The sequence below is a fragment of the Cajanus cajan genome, chromosome 9, assembly GCF_000230855.2.
Source record: "Cajanus cajan strain Asha chromosome 9, NIPB_CcT2T_4, whole genome shotgun sequence".
Taxonomy (NCBI): Eukaryota; Viridiplantae; Streptophyta; class Magnoliopsida; order Fabales; family Fabaceae; genus Cajanus; species Cajanus cajan.
The window spans coordinates 13,713,302-13,727,981 of NC_138525.1; the positions used below are offsets into that span (position 1 = coordinate 13,713,302).

At 37.7% G+C, this 14,680-nt stretch overlaps 2 protein-coding genes across 3 annotated transcripts; one reads left to right on the plus strand and one right to left on the minus strand.

The window, feature by feature from the left end:
* The first annotated feature begins 4,004 nt into the window (after positions 1–4,004).
* Positions 4,005–5,906, plus strand: LOC109792661 (cyclin-A3-2). 2 transcript variants are annotated; one of them, XM_083064036.1, is made up of 5 exons: positions 4,005–4,884; positions 4,975–5,207; positions 5,295–5,370; positions 5,447–5,523; positions 5,636–5,906. In XM_083064036.1, exons 1-5 carry the CDS (start codon positions 4,660–4,662, stop codon positions 5,676–5,678), a joined length of 654 nt encoding a protein of 217 aa, XP_082920162.1. In that variant the 5' UTR covers positions 4,005–4,659; the 3' UTR covers positions 5,679–5,906. The 2 variants fall into 2 exon arrangements, with proteins under 2 accessions (XP_082920162.1, XP_082920161.1); XM_083064035.1 differs by having other exon boundaries at positions 5,447–5,906.
* Positions 5,907–11,018: 5,112 nt separating this feature from the next.
* LOC109791465 (uncharacterized) lies at positions 11,019–12,743 on the minus strand. The gene has a single exon (XM_083064155.1). It carries the CDS (start codon positions 12,741–12,743, stop codon positions 11,019–11,021), a length of 1,725 nt encoding a protein of 574 aa, XP_082920281.1.
* Positions 12,744–14,680: the final 1,937 nt, after the last annotated feature.

Below are 14,680 nucleotides of genomic sequence, written 5' to 3' on the forward strand. Positions count from 1 at the left end.
AAATCAAAGATTATTTTGTGGGTAACATTTATGTGTTTTTAATTTCAGGATTTGCAATACATTTGGCAAACCTTTCTGGTAGCACTGAAAGTTTCAACTATCATAATAATTTTATTTATTTATTTTACACTTTGCAATTTTATTTTTAGTCTCTTTGCATGTTTGTGTTCCATTTCCATGTTTTATTTTTTTCCTGCTTTCTTTGAAGTATTTGGATAGTGATTTAGTGTTTGCCCTTTCTACTATTTTTTCTCCATTTTGGTTTTTTTATTATTATTTTTTAAAATTTTCATACACATTGGCTTTGCCATTTGTTTTATTGCTTTTATTAATTCTTTACCTCACAGCAATTACAAATATGATGCATGTATGTGGATCGAGAATCTCTAAGATCACTAACTAAAATAAGTAATATTCTTTGTTATTTTACCATTTTAAATAATAGAATGAAAAAAAATAACTATTGAATATGTTTACAAATTTGTCAAATAACTAAGGATGACCTATAAAGTAAACTCTGTAACGACTCAACAGGTTTCTATACTTTATAACTTAACAACTAACTTAAAAAAATAGGGACAAATTTGTCAACGTAAAATAAAAATAGTTATTTACGAATAATTAAAAAAATAAAATAAAAAATAAAGATAAGGGCAAATTTGTCAACATAAAAAGTAGATACCAAGAATGATTATCAAAAGTGATATCATCTTTATTAATAACTAATGAAGTTGAAGAACTTCATACTCTTATGTATTTTGTTTTATCATAAAATAAAAATAAAAAATTTAATTTTTTAAAATAAAGTGAGATAATATATAATTATAAAAGAGTAAAATAATCTTAAATAAAATTGCATACTAGAGACAGTTACAAAATAAGAGGATAATTATTATTGGTAGGATGAATAATTAATTATTTTTTATATATTTTTTTCTTCTATTTTACCTTTAAGAGATAAGATAGTGGGAAAAAAATAATATAAAATAAAGGAATATAAATGTGTAAAATATATGGAGACTAAAGTGAGCATCCCATTTATTTATAGTATAGATATATCTAACTAAAATTTGTAATAAATTATATATAAAATAAATAATATATTTAAATATATAAATTATTATATTTAAAATTTGTAATAATAATTTTTTTTAAACATATAGATTATATTTTAGATTTAAGTAAACTAACTTATATTATAACACAAGATTACCTTTAAATATTGATAATTGATTTTGTAGAATTTTAAAATATAATAAATAAATATGATAAATAAAAATTTTAATTAAATAAAAAATAAAATATTCATTAAAAATACTATGTCAATGAAAAATCATTAAAAGCTTTCACCGAAGATGGCCGCGTTAATTGAATTTTTTTATTTAACACAAAAATATGAATAGTAAAAGCATGGGTTCCAAAATTATCTTTTCAAAAATAGTTCATTTTTAAAATTAATCTTGATTTATAGAATTTTTTTTATTTAATATGCTGATGTATTTTATTTGGTTATAAACTCAAAAAATTCTTTTAGTAAACTTTGATTTTGAATTTATCTATTTAAGATAATTAAATATAACAAATAATATATACTTTTTATTAAAATTTTATTTAGTTAATATATTTTTATAATTTTTATGAGTAATTTTTATGATTTTGAATTTTTATTATTTTATCTAATTAGAAATGACTGATACTTAATATACATATTGTTTAGAATTTTTCTTTTATTTTATATGCTAGCTGATCTATTTTATTTGGTTATCAAACTCAAAAGATTCTTTTGGTAAAATTTGATTTTGAATTTATCTATTTAAGATAATTAAATGTAACAAATAATATATACTTTTTATTAAAATTTTATTTAGTTATACAATTTTATAATATTTATGAGTAAATTTTGTTTGCTCATAAATTGTTCATGAGTTATAAAATTATCTATACTTACTATATATATATATGAGATATTCTTTTTAAGTTTTCACATATTTTAGGCATTTATATTCTTTAATTATGTATTTATCTTTTTTTCAATACCATATCTCTTTAGACTAGAATAGAAAAAAAATATAAAAAAATTAATTGTCTATTGTATTAATAACATTACAAAAAATTATGTAATTAGTGGGGTTTTTTTTCTCGTGATTTCAAGAAACTGCCAGAAAATATTATGTTTCTGGCAGTTATTTAATTGCCACAAAAAAATAATATTTTCAGCAGTTTAAAACCGCCACAACATTTAAATATATGTTCTACCTTTTTATACTCCACATGGCAACCATTTTTTAAATATTATTTTTAACAAAATAAAAATAAAAAAAAAATTTATGCAGGTCACAAACACGTGTAATTCCCTTCACTTCACCCTTATGTATTTGAAGATAAATTTATAGAAACTGATTTAATAAATCCTAAACCCTATTGCCTAGAAGGTGCCAAAGAGTTCATCCAATAAATTAAAAAAACAGAAATTTTGTGGCGGTTTAAAACTGCCAGAAATATTAAATTTAGATGAATTTTGTTGCGATTTTAAACCGTCAGAAACCGTAAAAGATGTACCATTAAATTGCATTTTGTGGCGGTCTAAAACCCCCACAAAGTGATTGAATTTTCTGACGCCATGTCCAGCGTGTGAAAAATATACACACCGGTTTCGCCGATGTGGATGCTGGTAATACCATTTGTGGCGGTTTTTTAACACCAGAAATTGTTAAAATAACTTCTACAAATCACACTTTTTTGGTAGTGATAACTATCCACTTATTTAAAAACTAAAAAAAAAAAATTATCCACTTATTTTGTAACTATTTTTGTTTAAAATTATTTTATCTTTTTTAATTATAAGTGATATTGTAATCTATACTATTTTTATTTTATATTATTTTTAAACAAAATTTATATAAATACGAAATAAAGATAATATAAATAGAAATAGAAGTAAAGTAACCGGCAAAGAAGATCAACGAGACAAGCGATCGAGGGATTTGTTTTAAGAGAAAATTTGGTTGAAAGTTTGATTGCACAAATTATATTATGCACCTTCCTAATAACTAAGTTTCCTAATTTCAAAATTAAATTGTCTATCTACATAAAAATCAAAATTACTGATCTAATATATAAATTATCAAAGATTTATTAAAAATTGAAACAAGTGTTATCTATAATAATATATAAAAGATATATTTTTTTTACTGTTTACTTTTTTAAAAATTATAAATACTCTATTTTCTTTTATTGATTTATACTTAAAGATAAGATAGAAAAAACATATATATAAAATAAAAACTATCCTCTTTAAAAATCATAATTACCCATTTTTAAATTTTTTTTTATATAGATACAAAGTGCCTTTTTTCAATAGTAGTTATAATCCTTTCAATTCTCGCTTAGATTAAATAATAATCTCCAAAACAAATATTTTTAGTAGGCTAATGTAAATTATAATGCTGAAAACTAAAAATTAAAACAAGTATATAATATAACGAACTATTGCAAAATGACGTGTCCAATGCATACTAGTTATCTCCAAAAATAAACTTAAATTTAAATAATCCAAAAACAAGATATTGCTGGAAAAGGAAAGTTTAACCGGAAGAAAGATGAAGATGATTTGAGGTTTGGGGTGAAATTTTTAGGCGCAAGATTTATCAAAAGATTAATTCCTAATAATTTATTTTAAAACATTAAAATTTAATTAATAAATAAAATATAAATTAAATAAGAAATCAAAAAGAATCTTTGAAATTATTAAGTTGGCGAATAGTTCTTAAAATATTTTACCTAAAACAAATATGAATAATAAAAGCACAAGTTTCAAAATTACCTTTTCAAAGATAATTTATTTTTAAAATTAATCAAGATTTATAGAGGTTTTTATTTTATAAGCTGATATGTCTTATTAGGTTATCAATCACAAAAAATTCCTAGTAAAATTTGATTTTTGAATTTATCTATAAAATATAAAATGATATAACAAATAATATATAATTTTAATTAAAATGATATTCAATTAACATTATTTGATATTATTTATGAGTAAATATTGTATATATATTTAAATATTTTTTTTTGCGTAATTTCCCATAATAAAAATCGAAACAAGTATATATCTTATTTATAACGGTTTCAACTTCCACTCGGATTCAATTTGATTGAAAATTTGATTGTTCAAATTACATTATATAAGCACCTTCTTAATTGATAACTCTCCTAGTTTCCTCTATAGAAAAGTAATTCAAAATCAATTTATATTACTTTAAAAAATTGGAATTTCAAAATTAAATTCTCTATCTAAATCAATTTGAACGATTTATTACGAGATTTAATAAAAATTTAAACAAGTATTATATTTATAACCACTTTGATTAATTCCCGCTAGGATTATATTAGATAATAATGTTGAAAACAAGTATTATATTATAGTAAGCAAATGTAAATACAATAATCTCAAAAACATGAAGCAAATAATAACGATATTACCGGAAATGGAAAGTATAAGTGGAGGGAAGATGAAGATGATTTGAGGTTTTTAGACGCAAAATTTAATAAAAAGTTTAAAATTGGAAGATGCATATAAAGAGGGTCAAAGCATTATCTTTTAATTTGCATTCTTGAACCTCCTTTGCTTCCTTCTCTTTCTCAACACTCTCCTATTCTACTATGGCCAACGCAGAGAACAACACGCACTCTTCTTCTTCTTCTGAAATATGCGATCATCTTCGTCCCTACAAGAAGAGACGCTACGTTTTGCATGGCTTCACCAACGTTGCCACGTCGAAAAAATCTGTATTACAATTTCAAAAACCCGTACCCATGTTAAAGAACCCTCGACCATTGCGTGATCGTTGCGTTTCTGATATTTACGAATACCTACGTTGGATCGAGGTACTAGGCTTTTCTTTTCGTTTTAATTTTTAAATCTTTTATATTTCAAATTATATCCTTAATTTCTTTGTAATGACTTGTGTTTTTCAGATAGATCCTACTAGGGCACCCTCACCTAATTATATTGAGAAAGTTCAGTGCGATATTAGTGCTTACACGAGGGCTATTGTTGTGGGTTGGTTGGTGGAGAAGACCGACAAATACGAACTTGTTTCGGATGTGCTCTATTCTAGTGTTGCTTATTTGGATAGGTTTCTATCCTTCAATAATACGCCCATAGACAAGATGCTATTGCTTGGACTTTCTTCCTTGCTTGTTGCTTCGTAAGTTTTCTAGTTGTTCAAATATATTTTGTATCAAGCATTTACCAAATATGAATTTTTAGCTAATTAATCTTGTTCCGTAAATAGAAAATATGAAGATAGGAGGGCACTTACTATTGAGGACCTTCGTTACATTGCGGGTTACTCATGCTCTAATCAGGAGGTGATTCTTGTCTTTCATTTGTTATTAGTTTTATTGCAGGCTTTAGCTTTGGATTTTGATGATTTTTGTTATGAAGGTTGTGAACATGGAAGCTGATATATTGAAGGTTTTGAAGTTTGAATTGGGTTCTCCTACTGTGAACACATTCTTAACGTATGTTTCTTTTTTGTTTTTATGTCCATGTTGGTTATTGGATTAATTTGGCTTGTACTAGTTTTTTCTTGGGATCTTGTCTCAATATGCTCTTTTTTTTCCTTGTTTGTAGGAGATTCGTTACGGTTGGTCAAGAGGATATTGATGTAAGTTAACTTTTATTTTAATTCATTTGTTCCACATTATGCATATAAGCTTCGAAGTGATTTTATTAATTACAATTTCTTCTATATTTGGAGAATTTTTCAAAAAAAAGAGAGAGTTATAATTACCTAATTTCTCAATTCAACATATTTATAAAAGAATAAAATGTTATAAAAATATTCTTTTTTTTTTAATTAAATAGTCTCTAAAGTAATTCTCTTGAGTATTAATACCTACCACTTTAGAATTCATATTTATTGTGTGTGCCAAATTTCATTACTTAACTACAATGTATTATGTCATTCGTTACAACACATTTTGGCTTTCTACTATTGCATTTTCTGCATGCTACAATTAATAACATTGAATAAGAGACACATTTCATTATTTGACTAATATTCTTCTCTCAATATGCAGAATTCTAGTCTTCATTTTGAGCCCCTTAGTCGCTACATTGCTGAGCTCAGTTTGTTCGATTATCATTGTCTAAAGTTCTTGCCATCTTTAGTGGCTGCGTCTGTTGTATTTCTAACCAGATTTATATTAAGTCCAAACACACATCCTTGGGTAATGATTTATTTTTTTATGTGTATTTGATATCCAATGTGGAGGAATTGCTAACTTGTTATTATTTTTTAATAGAATTCAAAGCTTCACCAAATCACCAGATATACACCTGCTCACATGAAGGAATGTGTTCTAAGCATCCATGACTTCTACCTTAGAAGGAGATGGAGTTCTGTAGAAATTGTGAGAGAGAAATATAGACAAAGCAAGGTAATATTTTAACTTGAATTATTATTTTAATTCTACTTGTCATATTGCATAATTATGTTGATTTCAATTGTATTTGGTGTTTTGGTACAGTTCAATTGTGTGGCAGCAACACCAATTCCTCCAGAGATACCCCTTTCATTTTTTGAATTTAACGAGACAGATTTTTAGATAATTGTAATTTATCAATCTTTCATTTGTACCTATTAATGTTGAATGACAGCATTTTGCCTTGAAATATGCATAGGCAAATATCAAATATAATTTTTTATGTATAGAAAACTTTATGTTCCTGTCACAAGAACACTCGTCTCCTTACTTCCTCCTTAGCAGCCTTCGTATCCTTCCGAGTCTTCTGTGCCGACCGAATTACTAACTTCGAGTGTGGGGAGGGTACCTGCAAAGGCACTCCGACGATCAAGTCAGTGTTCGGTTTGGAACAATAAATATGTTAGTTAGAATAGTAACGTACCTCATTTATGTCATACTACCTGTATATTTATAGTGACACAATTGGGCCTGGTGGGCCTTCAGTCTTGGGAGACGGGTAACCCTTGAATTAGTCTTAATCTCCTCTTAATCTGTCATGGTAATCAGCGCATAATAAGTATCTAACTCGCCACGTGTTGTTTGTGATCTACTTGTCGAAGTCCTCGGCTAGGCGTAAGGCCGAAAGGGTGTTCGGCCTCCCCTGAGGCCGAAAGGGTGTTCGGCCTAGGTCAATGCCGAGGTGTTTGACTCGTCCTTGATGGCCGATTTGTTGAAGTCTTCGGCTAGGTATGAGGCCGAAAGGGTGTTCGGCTTCCCCTGAGGCCGAAGAGGTGTTCGGCCTCCCCTGAGGTCGAAGAGGTGTTCGGCTCGGGCACCCCTCTCGGCCTATTGCCTGACCGAAGGGGTGCCTCCTATGCCTCATGGTATGACTCTTCGGTTCGGGCCCCCCCTTCGGCCTATCGTCTGACCAAGGGGGTGCCACATGGTATATTCCTTCGGTTCGGGTACCCCTCTCGGCCTGTTGCGTGACCGAAGGGGTATCCACAGGTACACTACCCCCCCAAGCCCGAGGATGAAAGACGAAGGGGTTTTAGATGAGAGAGGTTCGGTGATATTTAGGGTTTACAATATGGGGGGTCGTGCATTTTCGGGAGTCGCGTCGATTGGACAGTTGCATGCTACCCCCGCCTTAGGGTTTCGTGTTTTGGGGTTGTGTCGTTTGGCATGCAGGTGCATTTATGGTGAGACTCTTGGGTTGCCGTGAGCGGATTATATATAAGGTGTTGAGGTGGGACTCTTTTCCTTGTGCTTTCCCTTCATCACTTCGAGCTTTTCTTCTCTGAGCCGAACACTCTAAAAGGTTGGTTTTATATTTTGGTCTTAGTGATAATGGCCACCGAAGGTGTTACATTGTCGTCAGGGTCTTCGGCCAGCGAGGGGGGATCGGCCAAAAATCCGGATGCCGAGATGTTGGCGTTTAACGCCGAAGTAGAGACGATTGGGGGTCTTAGTGAGTCGGGCCCCGAGCGTAGTGGGGAATCGGGGACTTCCTCTGGGTCGGAATTGCCCGATGCCGAAATGAGTCCCGGGGATTATAGGCAAAAATTTCCCCCCTGTGAGGTCCCCGGGTACGACTGGGTTGATGGTGAAGTGGCGGCCTACTTCTCCCGTTTTCATGAGAGGGCCGCCGTGATACGCCTTCTTAGCCTTTGCACGTTGGGCCGATGGGAAGGTTGGGACCCTTATCCGATCATGCTTCGACGATGCCGAGCCGAAGGACCTGGGGAGCTCGATCTGGTTTTCCTTGCGAAGCGGGAAGAGCAGGGGGATTTCTTTTACATGTACGAGTGTTTCTTTCGGGAGTTAGGGATGTCGCTTCCTTTTGATGATTTTCAGATGGGGGTCCTCCGTGTATTAAACGTAGCTCCGACCCAGTTGCACCCGAACGCGTGGGCTTATATGCAAGCGTTTCGGGTGTTATGTAAATACCATTACGTAGAGCCGACTGTAGGTTTGTTTTTGCATTTCTTCTGTACACGTCCGTCTAATAAGACGATTAAGTGGTTGTCGCTAATTCGAAACCCCGACCGACCACTGTTGACACCCTTTACGTCGTCCTTTAAGGGCTTCAAGTCAGGGTTTGTGAAGGTGATCATAGACCCTGTTGCCGGCAGAAATTATTTTTACGATGCCGATGGGAAGCCCCTTTTTCCTTTTTATTGGACTCGTCAGCCTCGGAAGTACGATGACTTCCCCGAGGATATGATGACCGAGGATGAATTGTCGGCCTTAAGTGTTCTTAAGGGATTGCCGAAGTGCATCCCTTCTAGATTTCTGGTGCTGCTTCCCAAATCACCTCGGCCCCGTTTTGAGCTAGAGGGTATGTGTTGTTTTACTTATCTTGGATCGTGCTTGTTAGGTTGATTTGTGACTTGGTGTGTTTTTGCAGGTTGGATGGCGCAGCAAGGTTTGGGCTTGTCATACCGGCAATTAATGAGGAGCAGGGCTCCGGCTGGGTTCTCGGCTGAAGATCATCGCAGTGTCGCGATTGATTCCCAGCCTCAGGTGATGGAGGCTCCTCAACCGACGCCCCCTACGACTGCTCTTCTAGACCCAAAGAACAGGAAGAGGAAGGACAAAGGGAAGAGAAGGGCTGACACAACCGGGCCGGAAGTTCCGCGGCCGAAGCAGCGCAGGGTTGAAGGGTCTTCGTCGGATTTGGCGGTCCCTTCGGCCATTGTGGCCAAAGACTTTTTGTCGGAAGAGATCCGGCCGGCGAGGATGATGTCGTCGGATTTGCTATCGGCGCAGGGTCACACGATGCTTGACGTGGCGTCTCCCTCGGCACGGTGGGCTATGGCCTGTGAGTTGCATGTTAGGGCAACGACCATTTTTAGGAAGATGGCCTTGGAGCCGATGGGTGATCTGCACAACCTTCAAAAGAGTTTGGAGGAGACGCAGGCGGCCCTTCAGCAATCCCTGTCGGCGCAAGAAGTACTTTCTAATGAGAAGGCCGCGTCCGGTGCTGAGGTTGCCCGCTTAAAGGAAGCCCTTGCAGAGATGGAGGATCGGGCCGTGGCGGCCGAGGAAGCGAGGGTTCGGGAGGCCGAAGGGGCCATTGCTCGGGAGCAACAGGCGAAGGTTGAGGCTGAAGCTGCTATGACTGCCTTCCGTGCCGAGTGCGAGGGCAAGATCGTGAAAGAGCACGAGGAGGGTTTTTGGCATGCCGTTCGGCAGGCAACCCATTTCGGTGATTTTCCCCCTGGTTTTTCTTTTGAATTGAGCAAGGACTTTTTCCAGGGGGAATTCATGGACTATGCCGAGGCGCCGGATGACGTTGAGCCGGACAATGCAGCCCCGCCTCGATCGGCCCCGGTCGAAGATCCTGGGACGACTCTGAATGACGACGACGACGATACCGAGCAGACAACAAATGCCGACTAGTTGGCTTTCGGCTGCCATATTTTGATACATCTGTTTTGTTGTTGATGTATAGGGATAGGGTATACTTTTTTGTTTCTTTTGATTCGTTTGGCCGAATGAGCCAATTCTGACTGTACCCCCCCGGCCGTTAGTGCCTTTTTTAACTTGAATGAAATTTTAGTTCCTATTCATGCTTCCCATTTACTCTTGTGTATTTATATGGAGCTTTCGCACGGATACGTTTCTAATAGGATTTACTTCAATCGGGTGAGGTATACCTTGGAGCGAATGAGATTGCTTCAAATTAATGTAAGATTTCAACATTGGCCGAGCGAGGCTCCTCGGGAGAGAATCAAGTTTTTAACCTTGGCCGAGCGGGTGACTCGGGAGGGAATCAAATTTTCAACCTTGGCCGAGTGAATGACTCGGGAGGGAATTAAGTTTTCAACCTTGGCCGAGTGAATGACTCGGGAGGGAATTAAATTTTCAACCTTGGCCGAGTGAATGACTCGGGAGGGAATTAAGTTTTCAACCTTGGCCGAGTGAATGACTCGGGAGGGAATTAAGTTTGCAACCTTGGCCGAGTGAGTGGCTCGGGAGGGAATTAAGTTTTCAACCTTGGCCGAGTGAGTGACTCGGGAGGGAATCAAGTTTTCAACCTTGGCCGAGTGAATGACTCGGGAGGGAATTATGTTTTCAACCTTGGCCGAGTGAATGACTCGGGAGGGAATTCAGTTTTCAACCTTGGCCGAGCGGGTGACTCGGGAGGGAATCAAGTTTTCAACCTTGACCGAGTGAATGACTCGGGAGGGAATTAAGTTTTCAACCTTGGCCGAGTGAATGACTCGGGAGGGAATTAAGTTTTCAACCTTGGCCGAGCGGGTGACTCGGGAGGGAATCAAGTTTTCAACCTTGGCCGAGTGAGTGACTCGGGAGGGAATCAAGTTTTCAACCTTGACCGAGTGAATGACTCGGGAGGGAATTAAGTTTTCAACCTTGGCCGAGTGAATGACTCGGGAGGGAATTAAGTTTTCAACCTTGGCCGAGTGAATGACTCGGGAGGGAATTAAGTTTTCAACCTTGGCCGAGCGGGTGACTCGGGAGGGAATCAAATTTTAACTTGCAATTAAATTGGGCATATGAATGATTCAAAAGAACTGGTTTCATTGATAGGGTGGGCCGAGCTGCTCGAATGTTTTCCAATATAGGATGTCTGCCGAGCTCCCTTGATCAACCAACGTCTTCTTAACCACGCAGTTGTTGATTTCGACACTGATGACCATTGGGTCATCCTGTATCGGGTCAACCCCTTTGAAATCTCGGTCGGTAAATGTGATAGGAGGCATGTGAATGGTTGCTCTTCCCACGGCGTTTACCGACTTGATTGCTCTCAAGTGTCTTCTTCGGGCGGAGGATGTGCTGCCTCCTCCCGCGAATCCTCCAGCAATTGTATTTATCACCCTCTTAGGTTGACTTCGTGCAGGCTGCCGATCACTTCTCTCGGGGGTCCTACTTCTTTCCCTAGATCGACATCTTGGGGATTCTCTGTCACTGTTTCCTCTCCTTTCCCGAGAGTTGTCATATCTTCTCCTTCCCGACGGCTGGGTGAAGTTCTGGAGATGGCCAGACTTGACAAGGTCCTCAATGCGGTCCCGGAGAGCCGTGCATTCCTCGGTGGTGTGCCCCCTGTTTCTGTGAAAATGACATGTCTTGGTTTTATCCGCGTGGGGCGGAGTCATGGCTCGACGTGGGACTGCTAGGATTTCTGTGGCTAACGCCTGCTCTAACACCTTAGCTCTGGTGGCGTTGAGCGGTGTGTACTGTGTATACCGGGGCCCCCTCTGTGCTCTTTCTCTGTCGAGGACGTCCCTCGGGCGTGGTTTTGGGTTGTGCTCCTTCTCAGCTTCCTTCCTTCCTAGAAAGGAGTCGGAACGGTTCTGGTTTCGGAACTCGGCCAACTCCTCCATCTGCATGTACTTCGTGGCTCTTTGTCGAAGCTCATCCAAGTCTCTGGGTGGTTTTTTGCATAAGCTGTTCACGAACGGGCCCGGTCGCAATGCTGTGGTGAGGTGGTGCAGGGCCACTGCGGGATCTAGATTTCGAATGGACAAAGTCATCTTTCTGAACCTTTCCATGAAGGCTCTGAGGGGTTCCTTCTTTTCTTGGCGGATATTGATCAACGCAATGGACGTGAGTTGATGAGGTCGACTTGTAGCGAACTGTATCACAAATCGGGAAGATAAAGACGTGAAAGAGTCTACCGTCCCGGGTGGAAGTCTAGTGAACCAATTGAGTGCGGGTCCTTTCAAAGAAGTAGGAAAGACTTTGCACATGACTGCGTCGTCTTCGGTGTACAATCCGACCTGTGTGACGAATGCATCAAGGTGTTCTTCGGGGTCAGCAGTTCCATCATACTTCTCCAGAGTTAAGTTTTTCCAATTGTCGGGTAATCGAGACCCGGCAATGTCCGGTGTGAAGGGTGTTCTTCCCTGCCTTCTTTGTTGATCTTGCGTTGCGGCGGTCGGCACTCCCGACGCCCGAGGAATAGTAACTTCCTTGTACCATCCCGAGGATTCGCCATGTTCCCGGGTCGACTGATTTTGTGCGTCGTTCGTGGGCTGCCACGTCCGGTTATCGCTCCTAAGCTCGGCGTTCTCTCTTCTTAAAGCTGATAACTCGTGAGCGTCCTTCTCTCGGAGTCTCCTGAGTTCCATCATTTCGGCTCTTAACTGTTCGAGGGCCGAGGAGGGGTTAGGCTGCTGAGATCGGTCTACGTATGATTCCTCCATTCCGTCGTTCTGATCGGCTCGCCGTATGGGAGTACCTCTGGGCATCCCGTAAGGGTGCTCGGTGACTACGTTCTCTTGCTGACTTCTCGTAAGTACCATCTTGCTCCGGGGTAGAAGATCGCTCTAACTTCGGGGTCGAAAATCGTTCTAGCTTCGGCCCCACGGTGGGCGCCAAAATGTTCCTGTCACAAGAACACTCGTCTCCTTACTTCCTCCTTAGCAGCCTTCGTATCCTTCCGAGTCTTCTGTGCCGACCGAATTACTAACTCCGAGTGTGGGGAGGGTACCTGCAAAGGCACTCCGACGATCAAGTCAGTGTTCGGTTTGGAACAATAAATATGTTAGTTGGAATAGTAACGTACCTCATTTATGTCATACTACCTGTATATTTATAGTGACACAATTGGGCCTGGTGGGCCTTCAGTCTTGGGAGACGGGTAACCCTTGAATTAGTCTTAATCTCCTCTTAATCTGTCATGGTAATCAGCGCATAATAAGTATCTAACTCGCCACGTGTTGTTTGTGATCTACTTGTCGAAGTCCTCGGCTAGGCGTAAGGCCGAAAGGGTGTTCGGCCTCCCCTGAGGCCGAAAGGGTGTTCGGCCTAGGTCAATGCCGAGGTGTTTGACTCGTCCTTGATGGCCGATTTGTTGAAGTCTTCGGCTAGGTATGAGGCCGAAAGGGTGTTCGGCTTCCCCTGAGGCCGAAGAGGTGTTCGGCCTCCCCTGAGGTCGAAGAGGTGTTCGGCTCGGGCACCCCTCTCGGCCTATTGCCTGACTGAAGGGGTGCCTCCTATGCCTCATGGTATGACTCTTCGGTTCGGGCCCCCCCTTCGGCCTATCGTCTGACCAAGGGGGTGCCACATGGTATATTCCTTCGGTTCGGGTACCCCTCTCGGCCTGTTGCGTGACCGAAGGGGTATCCACAGGTACACTTTACATGTTTTCAGTTTTCATTGTAGTTGTTCCATTTTAAGATGTGCAACATCTCTCTCTCTCTTTTAGCAGTAAATAGGTATTGAATTAGTTACTTAAACACTACCATTTTGGTATGGATTTTTCTTTTGCTGGCTTGATCAACAAATGTATATGATAGAATATAATTTATTTTTTAGTAATGATATTTAGATAGACACTTCATTTTTTAATACTCACTCTACATTTCTCATTTTTATTTATCTCTTTTTGTTTCATAATATATTATCTCATAGATTCTTAGACAATTGTAACTTACCGGTCTTTTACGTGCACTTGTTGATGCTGAATGAGAGAATTTTACCTTTAAGTGCATTGGAAAATATAATTTTTATGTATAGAAAACTGTTATATATTTTCATTATAGTTTCTTCATTTTAAGATGCCCAACATCTCTATTTTTTAGCAGGAAACAAGTGATGAATTGGTTACTTTAACACCGCCATTTGGTATGGACTTTTCCTTTGGTGGTATGAACAAATGTATATGATATTATATAATTTCTCTTGTAGTAATGATATTTAGATAGACACTTTATTTTTTTAATACTCACTTTACACTTCTTATTTTTATCTATCTCCTACTTAAATATTTTTCTCTCTGAGTGTTAAATAAGCTTGTGACGTGTCCAAAAGTCATTTTTGTTTCACACGTTAGCGACAGTAATGGAGGCTGTGGGGAAACATTATCGAGGAAAATCCATAAGACAAATTTTGTTACTCCTACACCTGGGTTGTCTCAATTGCACAACCAGTAAACATTTCATTAATATAACAAATGGTGCGTTATAAATGTTGCAGAACTCGCAGTGCAGTGTATCGGTCATAAAAATCTCCTAATAATTTTCATTATTAATAAAATATATATTTTGAACTACAAAATATGAAATCAATCCTTTTTATTATAAACTATAAATGTGCTCCCAAGCTTTCTTCCCGATAATAATACCAACAACTACAATTTTCCACTTAATATACATCCATAATAAATAAAATAACCTTCATGCTTCACACTAACAAAATATATATATGCACACAATTCAAACCTTAAAATTATTAAAAA